Here is a 24,138-nt window from a genome sequence, read left to right on the forward strand (position 1 = left end):
AGCAGTCCCTGAAAGAGACGAGAGCGGTCCTCATTAGCATAGCCAGATTCTGGCCAGAAGCCCAGTTTTTAGACCTCACAGACAAATATATTTGTCTTTATTTCTTGCCAGTCACACCAGATGCTATAGTGTAAAACATACATAATTAATTCTGATTTAGAGACATCTTTCTAAAAGCATACTTGAAGCTGTGTCAGTTTTGATGTTACCCTGAATTGTGATTGATGCTGCTAACTCTGGTCACAACCCTGTGTGCATCAGGGTGAGGTGAGCCCTACACTCAACCAAGTGCTGTGTCTGCAGAAGCAAAAACCAATAGAAAAGTGCAGCAAGGTGAAGCTAATGCAGCTAACTGACTGGCTAAGTGCTTTGATGGATCCAATTGGGAGTCAATTTACTGCTCTTGTAACTAATCTCTGGGCAACAGACACCCGATACAATGAATGTAGATTTTGAACTGAACAAAAAGTTCATGGATGCGTGTCCGGCACTTTAATCTATGCACAGCACCAATTAAACTAGTACAGATGCACCATTTCAGCATTACCTGAAAGAATATCTGAACAGTGTTCTGTCTTGATTCAATATTTGAAATAACAGTAAGTTCCTGTCTTCTATGTGTGAAAATACTCACTATGGGTGAAGATGATGGAGAGACTTATCAGTCTCATCACTGTGGAAGGGTTGTTTAATGATACAATGTGGGAATGAGAGTAAATAGACAACATCAATCATGAGCACACCAACAAAAAAGTATGTTTTGTGGATATTCTTGCAAGCAGTCGGTAGGGCTGTAAAAGTGTGACTTCTTTTTGTATGCAGGTAAACTTCTTTTATTGATAAGTGAACAAAACATTAGACAATTATGACACACTTGTGACTGTCCACTGTCCTGCTTGGGACTCTTCTAATATGGACATCTCTGTAAAATCAATTGACCTTGCTGCCGGTTTCATAGCTAATTGTATCTGAAACACACATGCAGGCAGGCAGGGAGGTTCATAAACACAGATTTGTGTGGCGCAGAAGTGCAACAGAGAAACAAAGGGATAAATAATATTGATTCAAACATTATGGGATTTGGTCATTTGTGCCACATGAACCAGACAGCAGCAGTATGTATATTAGAACTGTGCTCAATATGGACACTTTGTCACTAATCGACAAAGGCCCTCGAGCTGTCTGTTTAATGTTCCATAATGACAGAGCTAATTATGCTAATAGTTCAGAAATAAAGCTAAACAAGAGATTAATTAATGTAAGTCCTGTTGCACCAGCTATGTTTACATAACACAAGGCTGAACATGATGCCGCCATTTTTTTCATTATAAAACTGAGAACACAACAGTGTGGTCGAGTTTAAGTCTGAAGATCTTAGACTTATTTGAGTTTTTTTGGTGTTATCTACTGAAAAATCAAGTGAGTGAAAATTACAGTAATATAAGTTATCTTAAGTTAACTTGCCTTAATGTTTGCACCATTAAAAATGAGATAGAAGTAACGTAAATTTGTGATTAAAATACTCCATTCTTTTGTGTCTGTTTAGCTAATGTGAGTTCACTATAAAGATCTAACAGTGTTTACCTACCTTGTGCTTCATTTTACATTTACCTCATACTGTACTAACTTACATATTAATCTTTTAACTCATTGAGCTAGCTGCTTGCCTAAATTATAAGCATGAACTCTAATAGAAAGCAGGAACAGGGAATCAAGAGAGGTATTTATTTTTATCTTTTCAGTAACACAGGAGAAGAAACTGAAAAAGAACTTATTAGTTAGACTTCTGACCTCATTACATAGAGTGTGTTTGTATTTCATGTTTTTCTGAACAAAGAATATGTATTTTTGATGTATCACTACATGCTTAAACACAATTGCATTCAGCATTTGCGCAAATTCCCATTCACAGGAAGTGCATGGCCCCGTACTGTACTTTGAGCCATAGATCAATGTGCCGAGCGGTAATGAGTATTTCTCTCTGCTGTTTATATGAGATGTGAAATGACATGATGCATCATTAATCAGCATATCGCAAGAAAATGCAATCCTGCCCTGAGACAGCTAAACGACTCTCGCTGTTATGAGTAGAGCTAACTGGGAAAACACTACAGTCTGTGTTTCCTGGGATTGCGTCAGGTGTTGAAACCGGAGGAAGACGAGCGTGTGTGTGTGTGTGTGAACAGTGTGAAAAGTACAGTACAATGCAGCTTTTATTGGATCAGTCTGTCCATTGTCTGCAGCCCGTAACACCATGCGACATCAATGAAATCCATTGGTTTTGTCTCTGCACATAATGCATGCAGGTGCAAAACAAAACAAAAGCACAGCTTCAGCTGAGTCTTTATTGCCTGAATATGATATCCAATATTCATTATGGTGCAGACTGTGTGTGAGAAACGGATGGCGGAGATAAACAGGGATAAAGGCTGGGATGGGCAAAACACGCACATGTTGATTTTCACCCTGTCAGTCACATATACATTCTACTACCCCACTTTCCAGCCTGCAGCTGCTAAATTAAATTCAGCCTTTCTGCTCACTGTTAATGACATCGGAGACCACAGGCAGCCTGGCTGGTTGGCTGCTCAAGGATTTGCTCTGAAAACTCTAGAAAAAAAAGAACCCTCTGAAAAACTCTGAGAGGCAGAAGTACAGATGAAAAGTAACTTTCATGTCTCATAAAATATCTGCAAACCAAAAACTGCATGAGGAGGCAATCATCTCCATATCTGCCTCCAAGTCATTTTCATATTTCGTGGCTGATTATTTGTTCTTGTTGCAGAGGCATGCAGGCCGAGCGCTGTGATCTGATTCTAGATCAGTACAAATGCATTACTCATCCTGGTTCTGTTTAATAAAAGCCACAGGCATTCGGAGGGGGGGGACTGAGTTCAAAAACTTGATGATGAAAGTTTTGCTTGAAACCGAGATAATCTACTGTTTGTAGACGCTGACACCTACTAGCTTAACAGCAGCAGCAACTCTAAAGTCTGCAAATGACGAACTAAAAAGTTCATAACCCGGCACTTTAAAGAGGTCTGTGAAGATTTACAGACCCTCTTAAACAACATGACACAACACTTGAATCTTCTAGCCTGGCTCTTTCAGTGCAGAGGTGGTGATATGACTCACACTGGAGAGAAGGCTGAATACCAGGACAAAAAATAAAGTGAGGAGCTAACAGGCTCGGGGAGCTTTAGCAGAGAAATGCTACACATAGAAATGCAACAGGCTGGTGTGAAATACATTTTAATCTAATGTAACCCAATGTGGCAAAAGCAGTACTGCTCTCCAAACATATATATTAGATGAAAACGTTCTGTCTGACCCCAGTCAGCTAGTGGTAGTAGTGCAGTCGAAAATAATCTAAGACAGATGATTGTGGGAGTTTATCACAAGAACCTTATTTGGCATCTTAAAGTCCTCTATTTAACAGTAATAACAGATTTCTTAATGTTGTTTTCTCCATGTTAAGCTAATCACATCTTACAAAGTGACTGTATGTAGATAATAGATGGGCACCCATAAGACGTGTTTATTGCTGCAATGGCTGCCACAGAATGGTGGATGTTGTCCGGCCAAGCCTGTCTGACCAGAGGCGGCCTCGGCAGCTCTCTATGCTGTGAGAACAACTAGCATTTAAACTATACTCATGTCAACGACTTCTAATACACCTCGGAAAAGTGGTAAAAATGGTTTCGACACTGCCAAAGATTAAAATATAATTAGAAAAGTATTGTGTTCCATTATCCTGATGTTAAAAAGGGGGAGGAAACAACTCATGCAGCCACACCACGTGGCCTTTCCTTCCCGCTTCATTTACCAAGATGAGCCAGATGCCAGCAGAACCACTAAAACGCATGGCTCTGCCTCGCCAGTGAAGTCTAATACAAACGCAAACCAATATATTAAAGTGGCGAGGTGCGACTAATGCAGCAACGCCGAATGCCTAAGTGCTTTGATGGATGCCTTCATGGACCAGTGTGCCGCGCGGATTTTACACGTACAGTGATTGATGGCACCACAGATGACAGACAGACTAATGATTTGTACAAGCTCCTTAATTAAACATCAATTTGGAAGGCCGTCAATTCCCTCCTCCTTCATTCTCATCACCTAAGAGAACATTATTTCTACTTTTCTTCCATTTTTTCCCACCCTCCCTTGAGTTCGTTTGCATAATTTGAGGCTTATAAAAATATAAGAAGAGGAAATTTATTTATATACCTTAGAAAAAAATGCAAACTCAGTTCAGATGTTGATGAATATATTTACATAAAGGTTGCTTAATTAGCTTTTCCCTTATTTATCAAACGTGTCTAAAATAAATCAAAGGGATGACAGGATAGGGGGATGCTTACCACACAAATCATCACAACTCAGAGACATATGTTAATTTTTGTTGTAGCAATAAACAAACACACACCTATTTTATTTGAATATGTTCTTGCCTTATATGTTATGAAGTATAAACACATGCATGCCTACATCCACAACATGTGGGCACAGGCGCTGTTCCATCCATCCTGGTCTGGCTCAGAGCTAGCTTCGAGGCTAATCGGCAAAGAAAGAAATGAATAATCAATAGCAAAGAATAGGAAATGAGCATCAGACAGAGATTCTGCTCTACATGATTTGACAAGAGAGCGCTGGAGCCAGAAGGTTATGTCAATACACTGCTGCACAAATACTAGTCATTATATTCGGTCTGCAGAAGAGATGCATGTGTGGCTATTTGTACAAACGTACGGGGTGTGTGTTTCATAATTGGTGCCTGCATTTTCCCCCATGTAGAATCAAAACTCAATGTCAAATATTATTTTAATGTTATGCGGACTACATGTGTGTGTTGGGTTGATAGAATAAAAAAACTCCACAATGTGGTCAAGCCTGAGTTCTCAGAAAATATTTCTACAGTAAATTAGATATTTGACCAGGAAATATAAATCTGGAGACAGGAGTTGGTCAAAAGTCCTTGGCTGTGTCCGAAATCACTCACTCCCCACTCTCCATATGGACCGCGCAATGCAAGATGGTACATATCGCTAATGTAGTGACCATCGGTCGGACACTACTTTTCATGATGCATTGTGGGATACATTGAGAGCCTTAAAAATTCTCACTATATTCGGACAGCGCTACAAAATGGCGAAGGCGTTTTTTTTTTTTGAAGCCTTGATTTCTGTTGCCACATTAATTGCTGCGGTGATGTAGACCTGCACCTGGGTGGTGTATCACCATATATGGCAGTTGTGTCTGTTGCATTGCAAACTGATTCTTTCAGTTGACGTGTGCCACAGGTAATCAGAGGTTTAAAGTTGTCACAGCTTCCTCTGATCACTAAGTGCAGTGTTACCATTAATGATAGCAATTGTAGCTAAAGCTACAAAGATGGGACCAAAGTTCAAGTGAAGCAGAATTTATTGGCCCTCTGGCACTCTGCTTCTACCTTCTTATCCTCGTCTTTCATCGGCTTCCCCTTCTCTCCTCAGACCTGCTGTCAAACTGCAGTGAAAATGTTTTCTGCTTTATGAAGAGCAATCCACCGCAGAACACCACTTTACATGAATAATGTGATGCCGCTGACATATGTGGCTAATATATATTATATGTCTACATTATTACTGCTATAAATTACTCCTGAAAGTACACAGAGCTAATATAAATTATTCATTAGTCATAATTTATATTATGCTGAATCACTCGTGCTGGCAGAACTTGACTATATGCTCAGTAGCTCTCCCGCCTTCAACTTTTTTTACTTTTCTTTTGTCAGTCGGTTCAACTATTATTCTCCTTTCTGTTCCTTTTACATGAACAAATAAACAAGAATGGCTTGTTTGTGTTGCAAATGTGCCTCAGGTCTTCTCATCATTATACAAGCACACAAACACACACATGCCAAACCACCACAAAAACTAGTGTCTGTTTTCTGGGATGGAAAGTTTGGTGGACTACCTGGAAAAGGTTCACACACACACAGACACACAGCACGCAACACAACCACTTCAAATATAACTCCACCTGTTTATTGGCCAAAGTTACAAAATAAGAGCTTGGTTGTCTCCAACTTTGTACTGTACACAAGGTGTCCTGAATCATCCCTATACATTTGCCATTGTTTTTATGACCTGTGTTTGAATAATTTATAAACCCAATATCTTAGATTATTCACAGGCTAGAAGCCAGATTAAACAGCTACCCGGTGAGCACAGAGGAACAATTAGCAGTAAAGTGCCCTCAGGAGGTGCTGCAGACCAAGACTGAGCTAAAAGGAGAGGGAATATGGGACTAGGCAGGCAAAAACACGACACTAAATTAGGAATAATGTGTAGTGATGTTGTGTGTTGTTTTATTTGCATAGTCAAAGAAATGCTGTCTTCTGTCTTTTGATTGGATTCAAAGGGTTGTAACTCAACACAATGGTTTTAATGTGTGGGGGTTTTCCTCTGTCTTGAGTATGTGCCCAAACTACATGGTGCATGATGGGAACACATAGGCTTACATGCATATCCTCACATCATATCTCAGCTGCCAGCACATGTGCACACACTGTGCATCTCTGAGAGGAGTCAGGTAACCATGCGCTCTACAAGAAAATGAGAAGGGATGGATTGACTGCGGCTAAATGACACTGCGTCTCACCTGATGCTGCAAAGAGTCATAAAACACTGTCTGTGTCTCGTAGTCTGCAATCTGTCTGTCCGCGTCTGTCTGTCTCTTAATTGTCCATCAAGCTCTCCATCTGTGTTCGTCTCCATCTTCCAGTCTGCTTGGCCCTCAGGCCTCCTCACAGGGGAGGGAACAGTTTATTCAGCCTGCGAGCCTAATAACTCTCCTTCCCCCCATCGACCTCGTTAGGATATGGTCTATTTGCAGCGAGTGAACATGTGTTTGTACGTAAGGGTAAATGTGTGCATGCTGGGCTAAGTCAGGCTCTAATTAACTCCTGGAATGGTAGAGTGCATCGCACACAGACAGATCCACGCACACATCACCAGGACTGGATGAGGACTTTGCATCTTCAAAAGCAGTCAGAACGTAAGAAAAGCATTTTGTGTGTTCAGAACTTTCATCAAACCATCACATACTACCCTTTAGAAGATAAATCCATGATTCATTACACTTTGTATTACTTATTTATGTTAAACTTGGGTGAAGCATCGTGCTTGTGTGGGTGGGCACTTGATAATCCCTAATCTCTCTTTGCTGATCAAGTAGAAAGGAAGTCGCAGCATAATCTTCATTAGGCAACTGCATAAAGGAACTACACACTCATGGTAAACTTGCTAATCAGGGAAAGTAGACCAGAGAGCTCAGGCTGGCTACACAGTGCAGGATTTTCAAATCTTAACCAGGGAGACTACAGACGTTACCACAACAACAGATTTCATTAAGTGATTTCAAAGAAAAATAAATATGCAGGATAGTCAATGAGTGAGCTGGGATACGTCTTGCATATTTAGACAGTAGATAGGCATCTTATTGGCACACTTCCATGAGGTTTTTCAGTACCCATTTGGCCCTAGCAAACCTCTAATCAGGCCACGCCCTGCTAATTGTAGGGGGGAGGGCACATCTGGCATATTATCCTCTAGTGTGCAGTCAGCTTAAAATTATTAGGAGAGGATTTCCTCCCACAGACTTTGTGCTCTTTTCACACACTCACCACAGCACAGCTATGAACTGGGTGGCAGTTTTAGACTCTGCTAATGCTAATGTGTGTTTTGCACTTTTCTCATTATTTGCAGAGGTATTTCATTCTTTGTACACCTTTCTTTGTTGAATGAATTCTGTTGATGAAATATAATGTACCTGTACCTTGTCTTTGCACATTGTAATTTCGCCACTCTACTGTAATAACTGTACTCAGTGTTCAGAATGGACTCGGCACTGCTTAGTGCTCCGTGTATCTGCAGGATGCACTCCGCTCCTGTTCAGGAGAGATAGAAAATCTCTGGATGTGTTACTGGACCCATTAAATGCTGCATGCTATACTAGATTCATCCATAATAAGCAACACAGTACAAGTACAAACTACACAGCTGCATAAAATATACATTATTACAAATTGCTTTGCAAATAGCAAATTCGCAAATAGCTCCTCTAAAAATGCTACAGCCATCATAACTACTTACTCACTCAGGTCTGTTGTGTTTATGAATTGAGCTCACTTTTATTTGCCGCATTTACAGTAAAACCGAAAAAAAGGGGCTTGTTTGTGTAACCTGTGAAAGAGGCACACACACACAAATGGCTGCACTGTCAGTTCAGTTTTTCTACACAGACTAACAAGCCAACAAGTCTGGAGCAGCGATACATGGCCCATAAGAAAAGCCTCACTTCTGGTTGGAGGGAGAAACATATACATACACATCAAGATGTTGTAATGTCAACATTGACAAGTCAACAAAGAATATCAGAGTATCCTTCCCTTGAGAGTGACACCAGTCACAACCCACACAAAAGATGACAAAGAAAAAAAAAACACAGCCAACAGTGTAACGAGCTCATTTCCTGCTCAGAGTGTGCTTCAATTCCTCTGTGTGTACCTGAGGCTTACAGCCCCTGTCACAAGCCGCTGGTGCTCGCTGGTGGGATGAATCCACTGATGTGTCCAGGTGGAAAAGTGTGTGGACAGAGCATGTGTGTGTATGTGGGGGTTTATGTGTGTTCTTCCTCTTGTTTGTGTATGCATTTGTACTTATGCTTCTATGTGTGTGTGTGTCCGTCATGCCTGTCCCTGGCGTTTATGTCCATCCCAGAGCAGGGAAAAGCTGTTTGTGCAGAACAAGGCAGCAATGATATGAGAGATCAGAGCGAGCCACAGTGTGACGGCGCTGCTAACCCAACCCTGTAGATCATCATTACAAACACAGAGGGACAGGTGGGAAGGCTAAATTCTGTAATTCTGACCCAGGAAAAGGTGCAATCTTCATTGTTTTACTCCCACCATTACTCCAGTTCGGCTTTACAGAGGAAGCAAATGGTGAAGTCCAATTGGATTTTCTGGATCATTGGCACTGGGGTTGGACATGCTGTGTTTGGTCAAACTTCAGTAACTCTGACTGGACAACAACCCAGCAAGCATGACTTTGAAATGTGTGAGTAACAAAACTAGCAGGCCATGAGCGCTGTGTATACACCTGTATCTATAGAAAGACAAAGCCGGCGAGACGTAAGGATCAGCTGTCAATGTACCATATTAATTAACACGCAGCTTGTGCGCTCATTCATGATTTTATCTGCAAGCACTGAGCATGTAAGCATCTGCGAGCATGTAACCGTGCAGGCTTATCTGTGATCTGGTGTCTGCTTCACTCCGTTTCCCCTCAGGCATCAGTTTTACCTGACAGCACGCTTTCAACCGAACACACTTTTATTCCAGCGTCTGAGTTGTCCAGGATGATGTGCTTATGAGTCATGTCTCCAAAAGAGGCTTTTTACTTTTTACTCAGATGTCTGAGTGCCTTTTGGATTTCCCCTTTTTGTGTGTGTGCTTACTATTCTCTTGATGAAAGATGGAATGATGAAAGATGAAAGTTGTGGTAATGTACTCTAAATAAATCATTAAAATGAATTTATCAGACTGGAGAACAGGTCTGGCTCTGGCGATAGTAGCTGTACCGGCCTTAAAACACTGCTGAAAGATATCAGGTATACACAATACTCTGTTTTACTTTCTGCTGGGTATATTTCCATAAAATATGTATTCTTTTCATGTAACTCAATTTTGTTCTGACAGATGGAGGAAGGTGGAAGCACAGAGGTGAAGAAAACTGATGCAAGTGTTGAATTTCTTTATCCGTCAACAGTAATCTTCTTTGCCATATATACAAAAAAAATGTAACACAACTATTACTATTTAAAATGTATTTTAAAATATTACAGAATATAAATCAGGCAGAAATTATACTTAATATCATATGCATAACAGTGACCTGCAGCCTTAAGTAACAAGAAGGTTAATGTTACAGCAACGACACTGCTTATACCTTATAATATATGATAGTCACTGTGGGAGGAATGACTCTGACTTATGAATATATTTATTCTAATAGCCAATATGATTCACAATCAATGTTTTCTTCATCATTCGGCAGCCCTGCTTTATTTTTTAGCCCCCTGGTGGTTGCTGATTATTAGTTAGGGGTTAAATGACAGCATCATTGTCAAGGTAACCAAAGCAAAGACAGAGAGCAGAGATGTCAGATCTCTGTGTCTCAAGAAACTTCCTCAGGTGCTGCCAAGCGAAGCAGGAAAATATAAACCCTCAAGTGACCCTCAGCACATAATGCAGCCACCATATATTTCCCAACAAAAAACGTTTAACACACCTACAGTATGATTGTACAGCCAAACCTTATCTGCATATGGGACCACTACAGCTGCAAAATTCTGAGTAAGGACTAATGAGTCAGGCTGGTAATGGTGGATATATGCAATGCAGCAGATTTTCACTCAGAAGGCCATGGTTTGAGTCCCATTGACACCACTAGCTGTTTTGCTTCATTTTAACTTACTAACGTTTTTAACTGCGACTGGATTTGGGCTAAAATACGACTGGATAAGGTTAGGTATTCAAAGGGTTTTAAATGAAGATCATCTTAAAATCCATAACAAACTCATAACATTAAACACATTTAAAAAGGAAAACCATATCAGTTTCTTGGTTGCAGCAGGAAGAATCCCCATAAACATGTATATATGCGTCCGGAGAAAGAAATACACACACACAGGTTCTGTTTAACGAATGAAATATCAACCTCATGCTGTGTTTTTATGGTGAGGACGGGCTGTCTATCCTCCTTACTGAAGACAAAGCTGTGCTTTTTCTTACAGACCTCTGTACAGACATGATCTCAACTGGATCCTTCACTGCAGAGGACCACAGACAGGTCTACTCAAAGACTCTCCTGAATTTCCAGACTTCTCTGCCAATCTCATAAAGTAACTGGAAAAAAAAAAGTCATCTAATGAATTTACAGTTTTGTTGATTGGTCATTAAACAGCTATACGTGATGGTAGACACAAACCTAACGTCTTGGTCCTTTGTTACCACTGAAACACTGTACAGCATTGATAGAGTCAGTGTGTCCCTATGAAAACCAGCTCTTGGTACTGAGCATTAATCTGAGATCAGAAAATTTGCTCAAGTTCACAAAAAGCTGTTTTAATTTCCTGCCTATATTTTCAGCCTTTCTGCATCGTATTAGTTTGTCTGTTCTCATTTGCTGGTTTTCCTGCATTATCCATGTTTGGTATTACCATGTCTTTGTCTCTTTGTTTATATGTAATTTGTGTACCCAAACAATATTTTCCAATCCCTCTTCCTGTTAATTTTCTTATTTGCGCTTGTTGACATTGTCTCACTTTCTATTAGTCTCTCCCTCTAAGCCCAATCAAAAGCAATAATCGCACCCATTTCCACATCCTCCCTCCCATCAACTGTGTCACCACGGCGACCTTGAGCAGCAGGCAGCTGATTGGCTTCCGTGTTGATGATTTGGAGGTCACAATCCCCAGCACTTGGAATTAATGGACTCTGTTGCATGACTACTGGGCCCTCGACACATACACGCCCACATACACAGATGCCACGGGTAGTAATAGATGGTCAATGGGAGTCACAGCCCTTACAAACCTAATTATGTGAACTAATGGCAGGCCTCAGCCAGGGAATACTGGCCGTGACACACACATAAACACAGAGGCTTTATCAGCACAGAGGTCATATAGCACCTAAACTGAAAGGATCATTCGTGGAGGTCCAGTCCGATGGCAGTGTTAAACTCTGCTCTAACTATGACACTTTTTTTTGTTGCCGATGACAGTGCGCACGCACAAACAACCATGCATGGCACAAGACACACAGGTTTCACACCAGTTGCAGTGCTTGGTCTTGTGTTAAAAAAACAAGCGTCAGCATTCTGATGACAGCGAAATGCAAGCGGCGCCTATTACAGGACAAATACACACACACATACAGCACACACACAGAAGAAACTGCATTGCTGTATTTAGAAGCACAGACTGCAACAATTATTTAATCTCCCTTCAAGCTCTGAGTGCACAAACAATTGTTCTTGTTGAGCTGTATTGCTCCTCGAAGCCTACTACTACTATTGTGATCTGTGCTTTAATGGTACTTATTAGAGCCAGCAGAGCACTTTACAACCTATATACTGATTAAACCCCTCCATAGAGCTAAGATGCTCCAAAAAAGCCTTAGACAAATACAGAGGGATGTTGTTAATCTGTGGGTTAGTGTGATTGGAAAAGCAGAGGTTGCTTAGCCTAACTGGTTTCTATGGAGTTATTAAGCTGCAGCAGGTGTAGATGACGTTGACAAAGAGATCAACAAATCTGCCAAAAGGGACACTTATAGCCCTAAAGTTGTCTTCTGTGAACTCTAATGATAAAACAAACCATTTTAACCCCCCGGACGCTACCACATTGAATACACTGGAAGGAGTAATGAACAGAGCCTTACCTGTGCATTTCTTCAGACTTCCTGGCCGTTTGCCATGCATCCCCAGCTTACAGTTGAAGTTTTCCTCCCAAAATTCTGCAAACCAAACATTTCTTCTGTTGTTGGACAGCGAGCGGCTACGGAAATACCGGTCAAATGCTGTTGAAGAGACAGAGAGGGTAAGGGTTAAAGGCCATTGAAGGGTAGAGAGGTACCTGTTTTCCTTGTTTGGAAAATGAACAGAGTAAATCCTCTGTATGCTAGCAAACTAATGTCCTGAGCTAATAAATTATATAAAGCTGTTGTTTTTTGGTCTTCAGCTCTTACTGTCTGATCTTAGAGTTATCGCTCATCTCGAACACCATTCTGAGATCTCAAGTTGCTAGTTAGACTGTAACAGCTGGACTCCCTGGAAAAATTCAGTTCTTCTCATACAGGGAGATAAAATATAACAAATGCTTTATAACCTGCTCCTTGCCTCTGCTGTGTTTAACGTGGCTCATCTGTTGTCATTAATACCTCCTCTGTTATGTAGGTCTGGTCTTTGCTTCTTCTCTCCCCACCTTAGGCTTTCCGTGCATACACAACAAAGGGCAGCAGATGTGTGATCTCCTGCCTTAGGCTTTCCACATACACACAGGCCAATTATATCAGAGCAATTGATTTTTTTCTTTGATTCAGCTGGTCCTGAATGAACACTGGTCATAGCCAACAGAGGGTAAATCATCAGAAAAAGGCCAATTAATTCCTGTTTGACCATCCTCCCAGTGTTGTTCAACAGTATAATGTGAGAAGGCTGTGAACACCTCAGGGTTTAAAGGGTTCAAATTCACTGGGCATGATGGCAACATGATGTACTTTAAGGTTTCTATCAAATCTTGAAACTAATGCAACATTTAAATCAGATTACACAACAGAAAGGAAAAAGGGACAAATATAGACTTGTGTATAATACTTTGATCATCTCACGATCAAAGGGGAAAACTGCTTTTTCTGTATTGTGTGATACAAATATCTCTTCTTCATTAGTATCCCTTATTTATGCATCTTTAGTGGGTACTTGTACAGTTTTAGTGTTCCTGTGGATCTCAGGTATGCACATTTACACTTTACCAATAAAAAGGTCTAATTTCCAGCACTGCATGTACTTAAGTGGTAACATAGTGCATGTCAAGCAGTCCGTGGAGGGTGGTGGACTGTTACCCTGACTTGAACAGCCTGCACCACGTCCTACTCCCTGTAAAAGCTGACAAGAGCTGCCATGATTAATCTCATCTGCTGTCAGAGAAACGGGTCCTTTGTGCACCTGTGTGGCTCCACCGGCTGCTGGGAACAGTGCCTTTACTCCCTGTGCAGCTCAGCAGGAGGCACGTGTCATATGGTATCTCATGTTTCCCATCACAGACACAAAGATCGCAAAAACAGAGATACAAGAGTGGTGCAGAAGTCTTTTTTTTCCCCTCATATGAGAAAAGTAAATTACTGCCAACAAGGGGGGCAGCTGTGTGTGAACAAGGTTAAATTATGGTTAGTATAGATACATGTTTATGACATGAAGTTAGATATTTTATCTATGGGGAATAAACCACGTTTGGAGCCATTCTCAAGTGGTTGCTAAAGAAACTACACCTGACACTCTGTTGGCTACATATTTCAGCTTAGCAGCTTACTGCTAAAATGAACACATAACAAATATCAATGGAACCAGTGCAAAAGATAAAGCAAACTACCAAGTCTTTGACTGAACGAGGTGATAAGTGATTCATGACTTTCATCTCTTATCAGAACACTAAACACAAAACCTGAGCCTGAACATCTTTAGCTTGGCACAATGATGAAAATATCTCTTAGCTTTGATAATTAGCAGAGTGTAACTGGTGGCACATTCTCTTCACAGAAGAATGTCTTGCCACAATGGCGTGTCCTTTTCTTACCTCTGGTGTCAGCCAGACTGGCTGTTTCCCCAGTTTCACAGGCTTTGTGATAGCTAAGGTAAGAGTGTCTGACACCACAAAAATGTCACTAAAATGTCAAATTATTCCTTCGAAAAGAAAAGTAGGAACATGCAGCATTTTAGGCACTTTTGGACAATGTGTGTTGGATAGAATTTTTTATCATTTGGCCAGGTGTACCTAATAAACTGGTAACTCAGCATGTGTGCTCTTCTTTGTTCCATCTCACTCACTCACAGCTCCTCTATCTTTTCTGAAGACCCCATAGCGAGTTCCCTCATGTGAAGCAGCCAAAGCTGACTTTGATTCATTTAAGCTTCTACTTCCTCTCTTTCAGTTCATATCTTGTCGCCTTTATCACCCTCCAGGAGTCAATTATCTAATAGGGAGCTGTGATGGGAAGCAAATGAGGATATTCTCCCTGGCCTACTGGCAAAAAACGTGTTGCCTACTGGGACCAAGAAAGAGAGAACATGAGTATTATTCATATCTGTTTCTGGTCTTTGCCCTGTCTGCATCTGCTTAATTCTGTCTATCAGATTTCAAGCACACACATCTTCAGCTTCAGTTAATTTGACACAGAACAAGCTTGCTCATACTCTGCCATCATTTGGGTTGGAGCCTGTCTGGAAGCACCTGTTGTACACATCTGTACAGACACTCTTACCATCCACAGATGCTCGTTTGGGAAGAATTGTGATGGCTCCCTCTGCCACTCTCTCCTGGCCAATCACAGGAGAGATCTTGGACCCCCAGCTGTCTGAGCCAACCCACAGGAAATGGCCAGTCTGGTTGTTCCTTTTAGCCGCATCCAGGATGCGTCTGAAGTACAAAAAAAACAAAAACAAAGAAAAGCAGAAATGTGCATAAAGAACTGCAAAGCCTGCCCTGTAGAAGAACCAGTACAAACAATTCAACACCAGTTGCTGTAACCCACTTTCCACTTGATCTGATCTACACAATGTACCTTCTAACCAAGTGATTTACTGTGGATAAATTCAAACGAGCCTTTCCTTTATACTTTTCACTGGCTGTCATAACATCAGCAGTATGACTTGCCTTTACTAAAACTAACTGTGCAGCTGTAACGGTCTCTACTATAAGACTGAAAATGGCAGAGAAAATGTTGTTAAACAGAAACTACCACTGGTACAGGCTGTCCATTGTGCAGCCATGCTTCTTGTTGAAGTGCAAAGCACGTACCGTATGTCATCCTCATTAGCGAACATGATGATGGCCCTGGCATTGGAGGTCTCCAGCAGGCGTCTGATGATCTTGTCAAACTCCCCTGGCCTGGGCTCCCTGGGGATTTTCAAGGACTGGGCAATACACACCCCACCTGTGACACAGAGAGAGAGCGAGAGGGAGAGAAAATGCATCACTTGTGTTAGAGTCAATGACTTGCAATTGTTTTCCTTCATCTGTATTCATCAGTACCCATTTCATATGACCACACTCAAAACTTGTGTTGAAAGCACTCAGTGCCAAGACCTCTTCCAACAACTTCATAACTTAAAAAAAAGAAACTCACTCTAATAAAGCAGCATATTCAAGGAGATCCAAGGTGATTTCAGAGAATTCTAAAGTAACATTCACACAATATTTAAAATACATAATTCTTACAAAAAAGCCAGTATCAAAAAATGGCAGTGACACCAAGATTCCAGGGAGATTCAGAGCAGAGCCTGTCATTAACATTTTTTTTTCCAGAATACATCCTACAGATATTGACTTATCAGCTGGTTTCCAGCACCAGATTGTAGTTAGTTAAACTATATACACCTACTCTATGTAGATGTGTGAGTACAGTTAACAGTGGAAATAAAGGACATATGAACCATACGATGATGCTATATACTATAATGTTTGAACACATATGTTTTGAACACATTTTCTGAAATGTGCTCATTACAAAATAACATTACACTGATGCTTGCATACTTGCTAGAGCTAGAAAGGGGGGGGATAAAAAGCAGGGTGGAAAACTGGGGTGAAAGGGCTGACAACACCAAGATGGAGAAGAGAGACTGACAGGAAACAATGGTGGAGGTAGGAGGTGTTAATTGTGAAAGAGAAAACCGCAATAAAAAGATAACGATGAATGAGCCCACACTGCACAGTGTGAGCAAAAAAAAAAACCTGCACTCTATATACTCACTCATTTATAACTGTAGAAGGTGCTAATGTTAGCTGTTTAAAAAACATTTGTGATGATAAAGATTGTTGTGAGGTCGTTCCTTCTTTCTCACAAACACAAACAAACACACCGTTGCAAATTTGCACTAATCCAGACTGTGCTGTTAATTAGCACTTCTGTTTTTGGGTGGAACGGTTCACAAAATCCATGGTTTCGGTTCGGTTCAATTTTTTTTTTTTATTCTTTCTTCTTTTTTTAACACTCTGGAAATACCAATGATCAGCATAAAATATATAGCCTTATTATCCAACATTCACCATATTTCAGAATCAGTTATTATATTGTGATGCTGCTGTTGCCTCTCTGAAGTTTCCTTTCTGTCACTGCTTGTGCTTCATAGAGATGCTCCAGTGTTGCTATTGGCTGTCCCACTAAATGACGTCATTGCATAATCTGTATAACATGAAAGTGTTCTGCAACTTTTGTTATTATTATTATTATTATTACTATTTTTATTATTGATTTTGCCATTGAAATATGCTATTTACATCCCGCTCTGCAAGCCATGACAGGACCAGGGGCAGTTTGGTTTGATTATGTCATTGTTACACCTTGCCTTTATTTGTGTCTTTTGTACTCTGTATGACTGACTGGGTGTATCTACACATTCGCTATTCGCTATTTGTCATTTTTATCCACATGCCTCTGAATGATGTCTCCTTTCCTCCCTGCTTGTTCCAGCCCATTTATTGAACATCTGTACAGTCTGTCGCCTTCACTATATCACAATCTTTAATCACACACACGCATTTGTACACACGCAGATGCACACACACCAGTGTGCATGACTGCTAAAACAAATACTCATTAGCCTCAAATTAAAAGCCTCTCAAGGATAATCACTAAAGTGACAAAATCTGCACAGACAACCCCCCTCCTACCCTCACACACACACACACACCAGAGACAAATACTTATGATACTTCTCACCATTGTCCTTGGAGTTGTTTAAAAAGTGAATAAATCATCATTTGTTTCACAGCCTCAGACCCATCATCAATAACTGTCCCCATGGAGAACAGATAAAAACAAAATCAGATGTGTCTGTGTGCAGCCTAAATCACTGCTATTCCTGAAACACTTCCATCGTCTTTGATGGTGCAGAAAAAAGGCGGCTTGTTCAAAGTGAACGTCAGTTATTAGCGACGCACCTTGGCTGCTCTGTTGAAAGGAAAAGCTGAGAGGTTAGACGAAATATCAACAACTTTTTTTTTTAATCACTCACAGAATGACGAGTTGAAAGCGAATGCCGTTAAATACAAAAGTGGGGTGCTTGGAGGAGAGAGATTTTACATCAAATCCCTCAAACATTACGACACGGCACAGAGGATTTACTTCTTATCTGAAAGAGAGACGGATCTTAAAAGGAAAAAACTTGTACAATGATGTGTAACCTATTTTTGAGGCAATGGCTTCTGTGAAAGTCCCTTTTTTTGTGCAAAATAAAATAAAAATTGGTCAGACACATAAAAGTGTTTCTTTGATCAACAAGACCTGGTATTAGTAAAGATCTGGGTTAAAACCTGGAGCTGTGGTACTTGACAAAGTGTGCCCGAATAAAGTAAATGTTCTGCAGCCATTAGGTTTGGCTAAGGAGTGTGGAGTGAAATCATTCGTAGAGAAATTCCTACTGAATGCATCGTCTTATTTCAACTTTTATATCTCTTTGCATTCCATCTGAACCTGATATATCAAATTTGCACTTTTTGTTTCGGCAACAAAATGACTTGGTTAGGTTTCATAAAAGATTGTGTTACTTTCCCTGATCCTGTTTGAAAGGCTTTCTACAAGGTGTAAATAGACTGGCTGTTGGTTTGGGTGCGAGAGGTCCTGTTTTCGAGACTGGGATGAGGCGGGTGCTTGGTAAAAGTTACCAGTTTGAATGGAAACATTTGTGCAATTCGGGCATTTTGTGGAAGTATTACCCATGCAAAGGGGCAGTTGAAGCGGTAAGCACGCTTGACACACACAGACACAGAGCGCAATGAGTAGAGAATTCTAAAAAGATCGGATCGGGACTCGGTATCGGCAGATACTCAAAATCAAATGACTCAGACTCGGACTCAGGGGCAAAACAAACCTGATCCCTATACGTCACCCTGGGTGTAAATAGCACTGCTGGATATAGACTCCAGGTTGCTGTTCTATCAGACTATAGACTCGGAAGTAAATAGCTTCACTGGCTTTGTCAGCCAGAGTGCAAATAACATGATTGTGCAAAGAAGTTTCCTACAAACAACAAGTAAATGCAGCATTTGACATTGTTTGCTCTGGCATTTGCTGAATAGGAACTTGCAGTCATTCTGAGGCGTTGGCCTCTCCTATTATACTCTTCATCTAAACTTGTGTTTCATTACACAAAACTATTGCACCACCAGATGGTTTAAATAAAAATGACTGAAATTAGTATCTGCATTTGCAGGAAAACCAAAGTGTGAAAAGCTAGCGAGCGAGGCAATGTTAAATTTCAACTGAGGCCTCACAATTTCACTGTATAAAAATGCGATAATTGATTGAGACATAACATCACACACTGGGCATGTTAATGTGAGACGAGTCGGAAATTCACTTGATTCACTTCACATAAAAGCTGTGTTAGATCACAGTAGTAGCCAGTTTATTACATAATTCACTCAATTGTAGCACATACATCTATAACAAGCTAATTGAATTATGAGCTCCACATCCTGAGCAGCAACATGCCGAGCTCTCGGTTTATCACTAATCACCTGATTATTGAGGCTTCAGTGAGGAATTGAATCTGACTGATTCCTAATTCCTAGTGTGTGTCTGTGTGCGTTCATCTTTCTGGAGCATATTATGATCGCAATTGCCTGTTTTGTGTCCTGTGTATTGGTATCAACCTATGAAATGCTGTCTGTGGGAGCAGATTAGCAGGCATTTTTGTGTGTATATATGCAGCACATCCGAAAAAAAAAGACACAGGGTGGAAGTGATAATGATAAATTTGATGTTAAGTGTGTCTAGTGAAGTTCTAAATAAAATCCTTAAAGTCAGTAATTAACTCCTCTGTTTGGAGATTTTTCTGTATCTCTGTGACAGGATGGGAAACAGCACTGTTTGTGTGTTCCCCATCTACAACCCAATAGAGATATGAATGGATACAGGTAGAATAATGCATCCTTGTCACTGTGAGTATCAATAATCTGACATTTTCATCTCACATGAAACATTTTTAGGGAGTACACATGCAAAGTATCTAAACATTAATAACTGACTTAACTTGCAAGTTCTCTCAGTTGTAGCCACAGTCTTCTCCAACAGTATTGAGTGACAGTAGACTAAAGATGGATGACATCATAAACGTGAGGCTAAAACATCTCCGTTGCCCCTTAATGGCTGGCTGCAGTAGTATAAACTAAAAATGATTTTTTTTCCAGAGATGGTTTATAACTTGTTAGCTAAATTTGATAGTGTCTGTGCTCATTTTTATTTAACTGGTTATTGTTAGCAGCCAATGGGGCAACCAAGCTATGCAAATGTTGTGGGAGGGGCTTGCTCAACTTGGAAGTGGGTGTGTGGGCAGGACAGCCACGATGCAGCTTCACATCTCCACCGCAGACTCTGATCCTACTAAGCAAGATACGTTGGCCCCAGTTGTGTAACAGTGGGCTTGAAGAAGAACCACATTGTCAGTTTTTATATAGGAGAGACCTATAAAAAATGCAAACTACTATAACCACAGCTGCAACTCAAATATGTCTACTAACTAACCAGACATGCCAGTTGCAAGCTTTACAAAAGAGACTTTACAAAAGCAAAGGAGCAGCTTGTTTTTTTACTGCGTTAATTGGAAAACAGCAGAACATGTATGCAAACCCTGCACTAAAACTGTATTTAAAGCTGTGGAAGTACCACACACAGACTCACTGCTACACTCAAGGATTCTGTAATGTATTTGTACTGGCATCCCAGCCTGGACACACAGATGTTAATGTGGCTTCCTGCTAAGCAGGGTGAGTAATGAGAGCAGCTTTAAAGCTAGCTTGTCTCCTTCTGTGGAGTGTGTGTGTGCATGTACTTGAAGACATATTTCTATTAGACATAAGTATATAACCAAATTAAAGAGTGGCAGCAATTGTCTATTGTCACTATGAGCACAGGGTACATTATGCTTGGTTCGAATATGAGTCTTTGTGTGTCCTGCAAATGCACACAGCAAGAAATTAATTTCTTTTTCCAGCTTCACGAGCCCTTCTTTGATAAAACTGCATTCATCCACACACATAAAAAAATACCTGCCAGTGAATAGTTACTACAGGAGAATTATCACAAAAATACAGCATATAAGCACACTCCAAACCTCATTAGCACACGCTTTAAAATTAAAAGTTGCCCTCTGCTTCTCAGTGCTTTGTTCGTGGCCTGGGGCACTGCAGCATGGGCCTTTGAAGTCACTGATTTGTGTGTGTGTGTGTGGCTGGCTTCTCAGACACACACGTGCGAGTCCTATGCTTACCATTTGCCTTTGCATGTATCTGTGTGAGCTCCAACAATGAGACTGGCTTTATTTCTCTTCTCTCTGTGCTGTGGACTAAGTGGTGCGGTAAATATTGTGTGTGTGTGTTTTTTTTTTTATTTATTTTATTTTATGATCAGAGTTGAAACTTCTCCTCAGGCTTTCTAATGAATCATTGACGACACCCACAAAACCGCTGTCCTGAGAAAATGTACATCCTCCCATTAAAATATGCCTTGCATCCTGCAGGTCTTAGAGCCTCAGATGGGGTTGAAAATATAGGACGGCCCTTACCCGAACCCAAAAAGCTGCTGCTGCTCAGACTTGAACTAAGCCTGAGGTGGAAAAGCTTTTTGTGAGAGCATAATGGACTTAAGCCTGAAATTGCTTATAATTTGCTGATAATAAAAACAGAGATAAGGGCAAAGTTGTTTCAGTTGAAATTGAATGCACTTTTGGTAAATGTTTGTGTGAAAACACACTGAGGTAAAATTAATAGCACACAGCCCAATGTAAGAGGAACCAGGATGAATATTTGCAATGATACATGGCAGAAAATAAAACATTTTCAGAGAAAAAAACATTTGTATTATCTCAAAATTGAATTCACAATCTAGCCTCAGTACATCACAGCATAATTTAAGCTTTTGCCAAATGAGTTCACACAGTAAAGACCATAATTAAGCCCATCAGCAGATAAATCTGTGTATTTCTGGCATCTGTGGTGACAGAAAATAAACATCAAAGGCTGGTTGAATGAAATTGGAATGCACGTTGGTGAACTAGCTAGCATCATAGTTATAACTGATAGTGCTCCCAGATTACTCAAACATGCTTGGCACACAATCAAGGTCACTTAGTTAGGGTGGAGCAGGGTTAGGTTTGCTCCTGTTCTACATGCGGTGCCACGGTCATCTGCATGCACAGAAGACTACAATATTACCCCGAATGAGAGCATGAGACGCTGCCATCTGGCTGCACTATGACATGCTAACGCTAGTGTAAAGGCAAGGAATATTAAAATATCACCAACAAATAGCGATGGAAGAATAAATAAAACAATGCTATGCAACATGAAAGATGGATGATCGCTGGTTTAATTCAGAAGATTCTGGCTAAAATGCGTGAGAATCTTCCTGTAGCTGCAGCGCATTGCTTCAACTTGCTTCAACCCCAATATTAAATGAAATATGAAGTGTTGCAACCGCTTTCTGCATCCCATCAGAAGCGATTTCACCGACACACATCAAAAGACCCGTTCACATGAGCTGTTTGTTGCGGTGCTGTTGCAAGTTTAATCTGCCTCACTGTGGAAGCAAAGGATTTTGTTGCACCTTTGTTACATCTCTGAGCCGGCATCGAGGTAGTAATAAAGGGCGACTTGACAGCAGTTAACACAAGGCGCACCTGGCATGTTCTTTTAAAAGCGCACGCTGAGGCTTTGTAACGCAATCTCTGTGCGAAAGCAGCTAATAGCACATGACAACAGCGTTTACTCTGACTGCCAAAAGTGGGAGACAAGAGTTCTGCACTGGAGCTTTATTGGGACAAGCCATTATTGTTGTCAAATTTTATATATATTTTCTGACTTGCCTTGTTGCGTCAGCTGTACCTTTGACTTGGACAAGTCACTAGTCTCTGGGTTAAACCTAAATTAAACCTGTCCTCCAAATTTATTTTACACATAGAGCACCGGCTGTGCTGTTTTGATATGAGAACAGACACAAGGAGAACAGAGCATCTTTGTACAGACACTCTTGGCTTTTAACACCTGACTTCTCCACAGAAAATGTGTAAGATTAAGTGGCAGGTCTGTCCTCAGCATAAGACTTGGAAAGTCTTGCTGAAGTCAGCACTTCACTCTCAGGGTGGACAGGTGGATCCATGTGTGGACAAAGTACTGAAAGCTGCATTTTTATGTCTTTTTTTAAATACAGTGTTGTACAAGAAATAACAGTGACAGTGTTTACTATCAGTACTGCAGTGAGGGTTGACAAGTGCAACTGGAGACTATTTCTGCAAGTCTTGCAGGGCAGGAGACAAGTCAGTTAATGTCTCCATTGAGTCATCTGACCTTCCAGGCACCTGTCACGCATCACCAATACTTCCAATCAATCAGATTAATCCCACTGGCTTTCTGCTGGATGGTGGGAGAGCGACGGTGGAATCGAGTATGGGTGGGGTAGGAAATGGATGGCGAGGAGGAGCTCAAAGGATGGGACAGAGCGAGGGATGAGAGGTGGGACAGATAAGGAAAGAGGGAGATGAATCAGAAAGTGGGAAAGAGGAAATGGAAAAAGGATGGTAAGATGAAAAGATGTAGAGAATAAGGCAAGGAAGGAGAGAGATAAGCAAGGGATGATTGGATGTCAGACCGCAGATAAAAAGCACAAGGTCAACGTTAAGCTCAGAGATCACAAAGAGAGAACATGCCCACTTCTCTGTCTGCTACTCTCTGTTCCTCTCCCTGTGTCTCGCTCTCTCTGTGACTTCTGAGGGTCGATCTCCCTTTCTTTAACTCCACTGTTGCACTCTATCTCTATCGCTCTCTCTCTCTCTCTCTTACCCTCAGAGAGGAATTTTCTTTCATTTTTTTCTGGCATTTTATTTCCCTCCTCTGCCTTCCGTCTTTCTCTCTCACACACACACACAGTATCTGACAGTAATCAGACATCCAATTACAGCAGTGCCCTCAAACTAAGGCTATGTGAGTGCACGTGACTGTGTGTATGTGTGTGAATAGATGTGTTTGATTCTTTTCTTTTTTTTTTCTGAACACACACCAGCACAGCATCAGATTCCTGCTGATGCCTGCTAGTCCCTAGGCTGGGATGTCCTGCTGTCCCCAAGCCCATGTCCACATCCTATCTAAGGACATGTAAACACACACACACTGTGTGTCATCAAACAGACAAAAAAACAAAAAAAGATGCCGTGAATGGACTCACAAGCATTAATGAATGTCCTTACTCACACCCTGTGCAGAAAATAACAGTTCAATTTCAGCTATGATAAGAATGAAAACTTGAGGCTT

At 40.8% G+C, this 24,138-nt stretch overlaps 1 protein-coding gene across 1 annotated transcript in view; it reads right to left on the bottom strand.

Moving 5' to 3' along the window:
- The window catches only part of grm8a (glutamate receptor, metabotropic 8a), a 111,079-nt gene that overhangs the window by 40,903 nt on the left and 46,038 nt on the right, over positions 1-24,138 (bottom strand). Inside the window, exons 2-4 of the mRNA XM_028400866.1 lie at positions 15,631-15,766; positions 15,095-15,249; positions 12,497-12,634 (exon numbers count right to left, since the gene is read on the bottom strand). Of these exons, the coding sequence (XP_028256667.1) occupies positions 12,497-12,634; positions 15,095-15,249; positions 15,631-15,766 (429 nt within the window). The remainder of the gene's footprint in view (positions 1-12,496; positions 12,635-15,094; positions 15,250-15,630; positions 15,767-24,138) is intronic.

The sequence above is a fragment of the Parambassis ranga genome, chromosome 2, assembly GCF_900634625.1.
Source record: "Parambassis ranga chromosome 2, fParRan2.1, whole genome shotgun sequence".
Taxonomy (NCBI): Eukaryota; Metazoa; Chordata; class Actinopteri; family Ambassidae; genus Parambassis; species Parambassis ranga.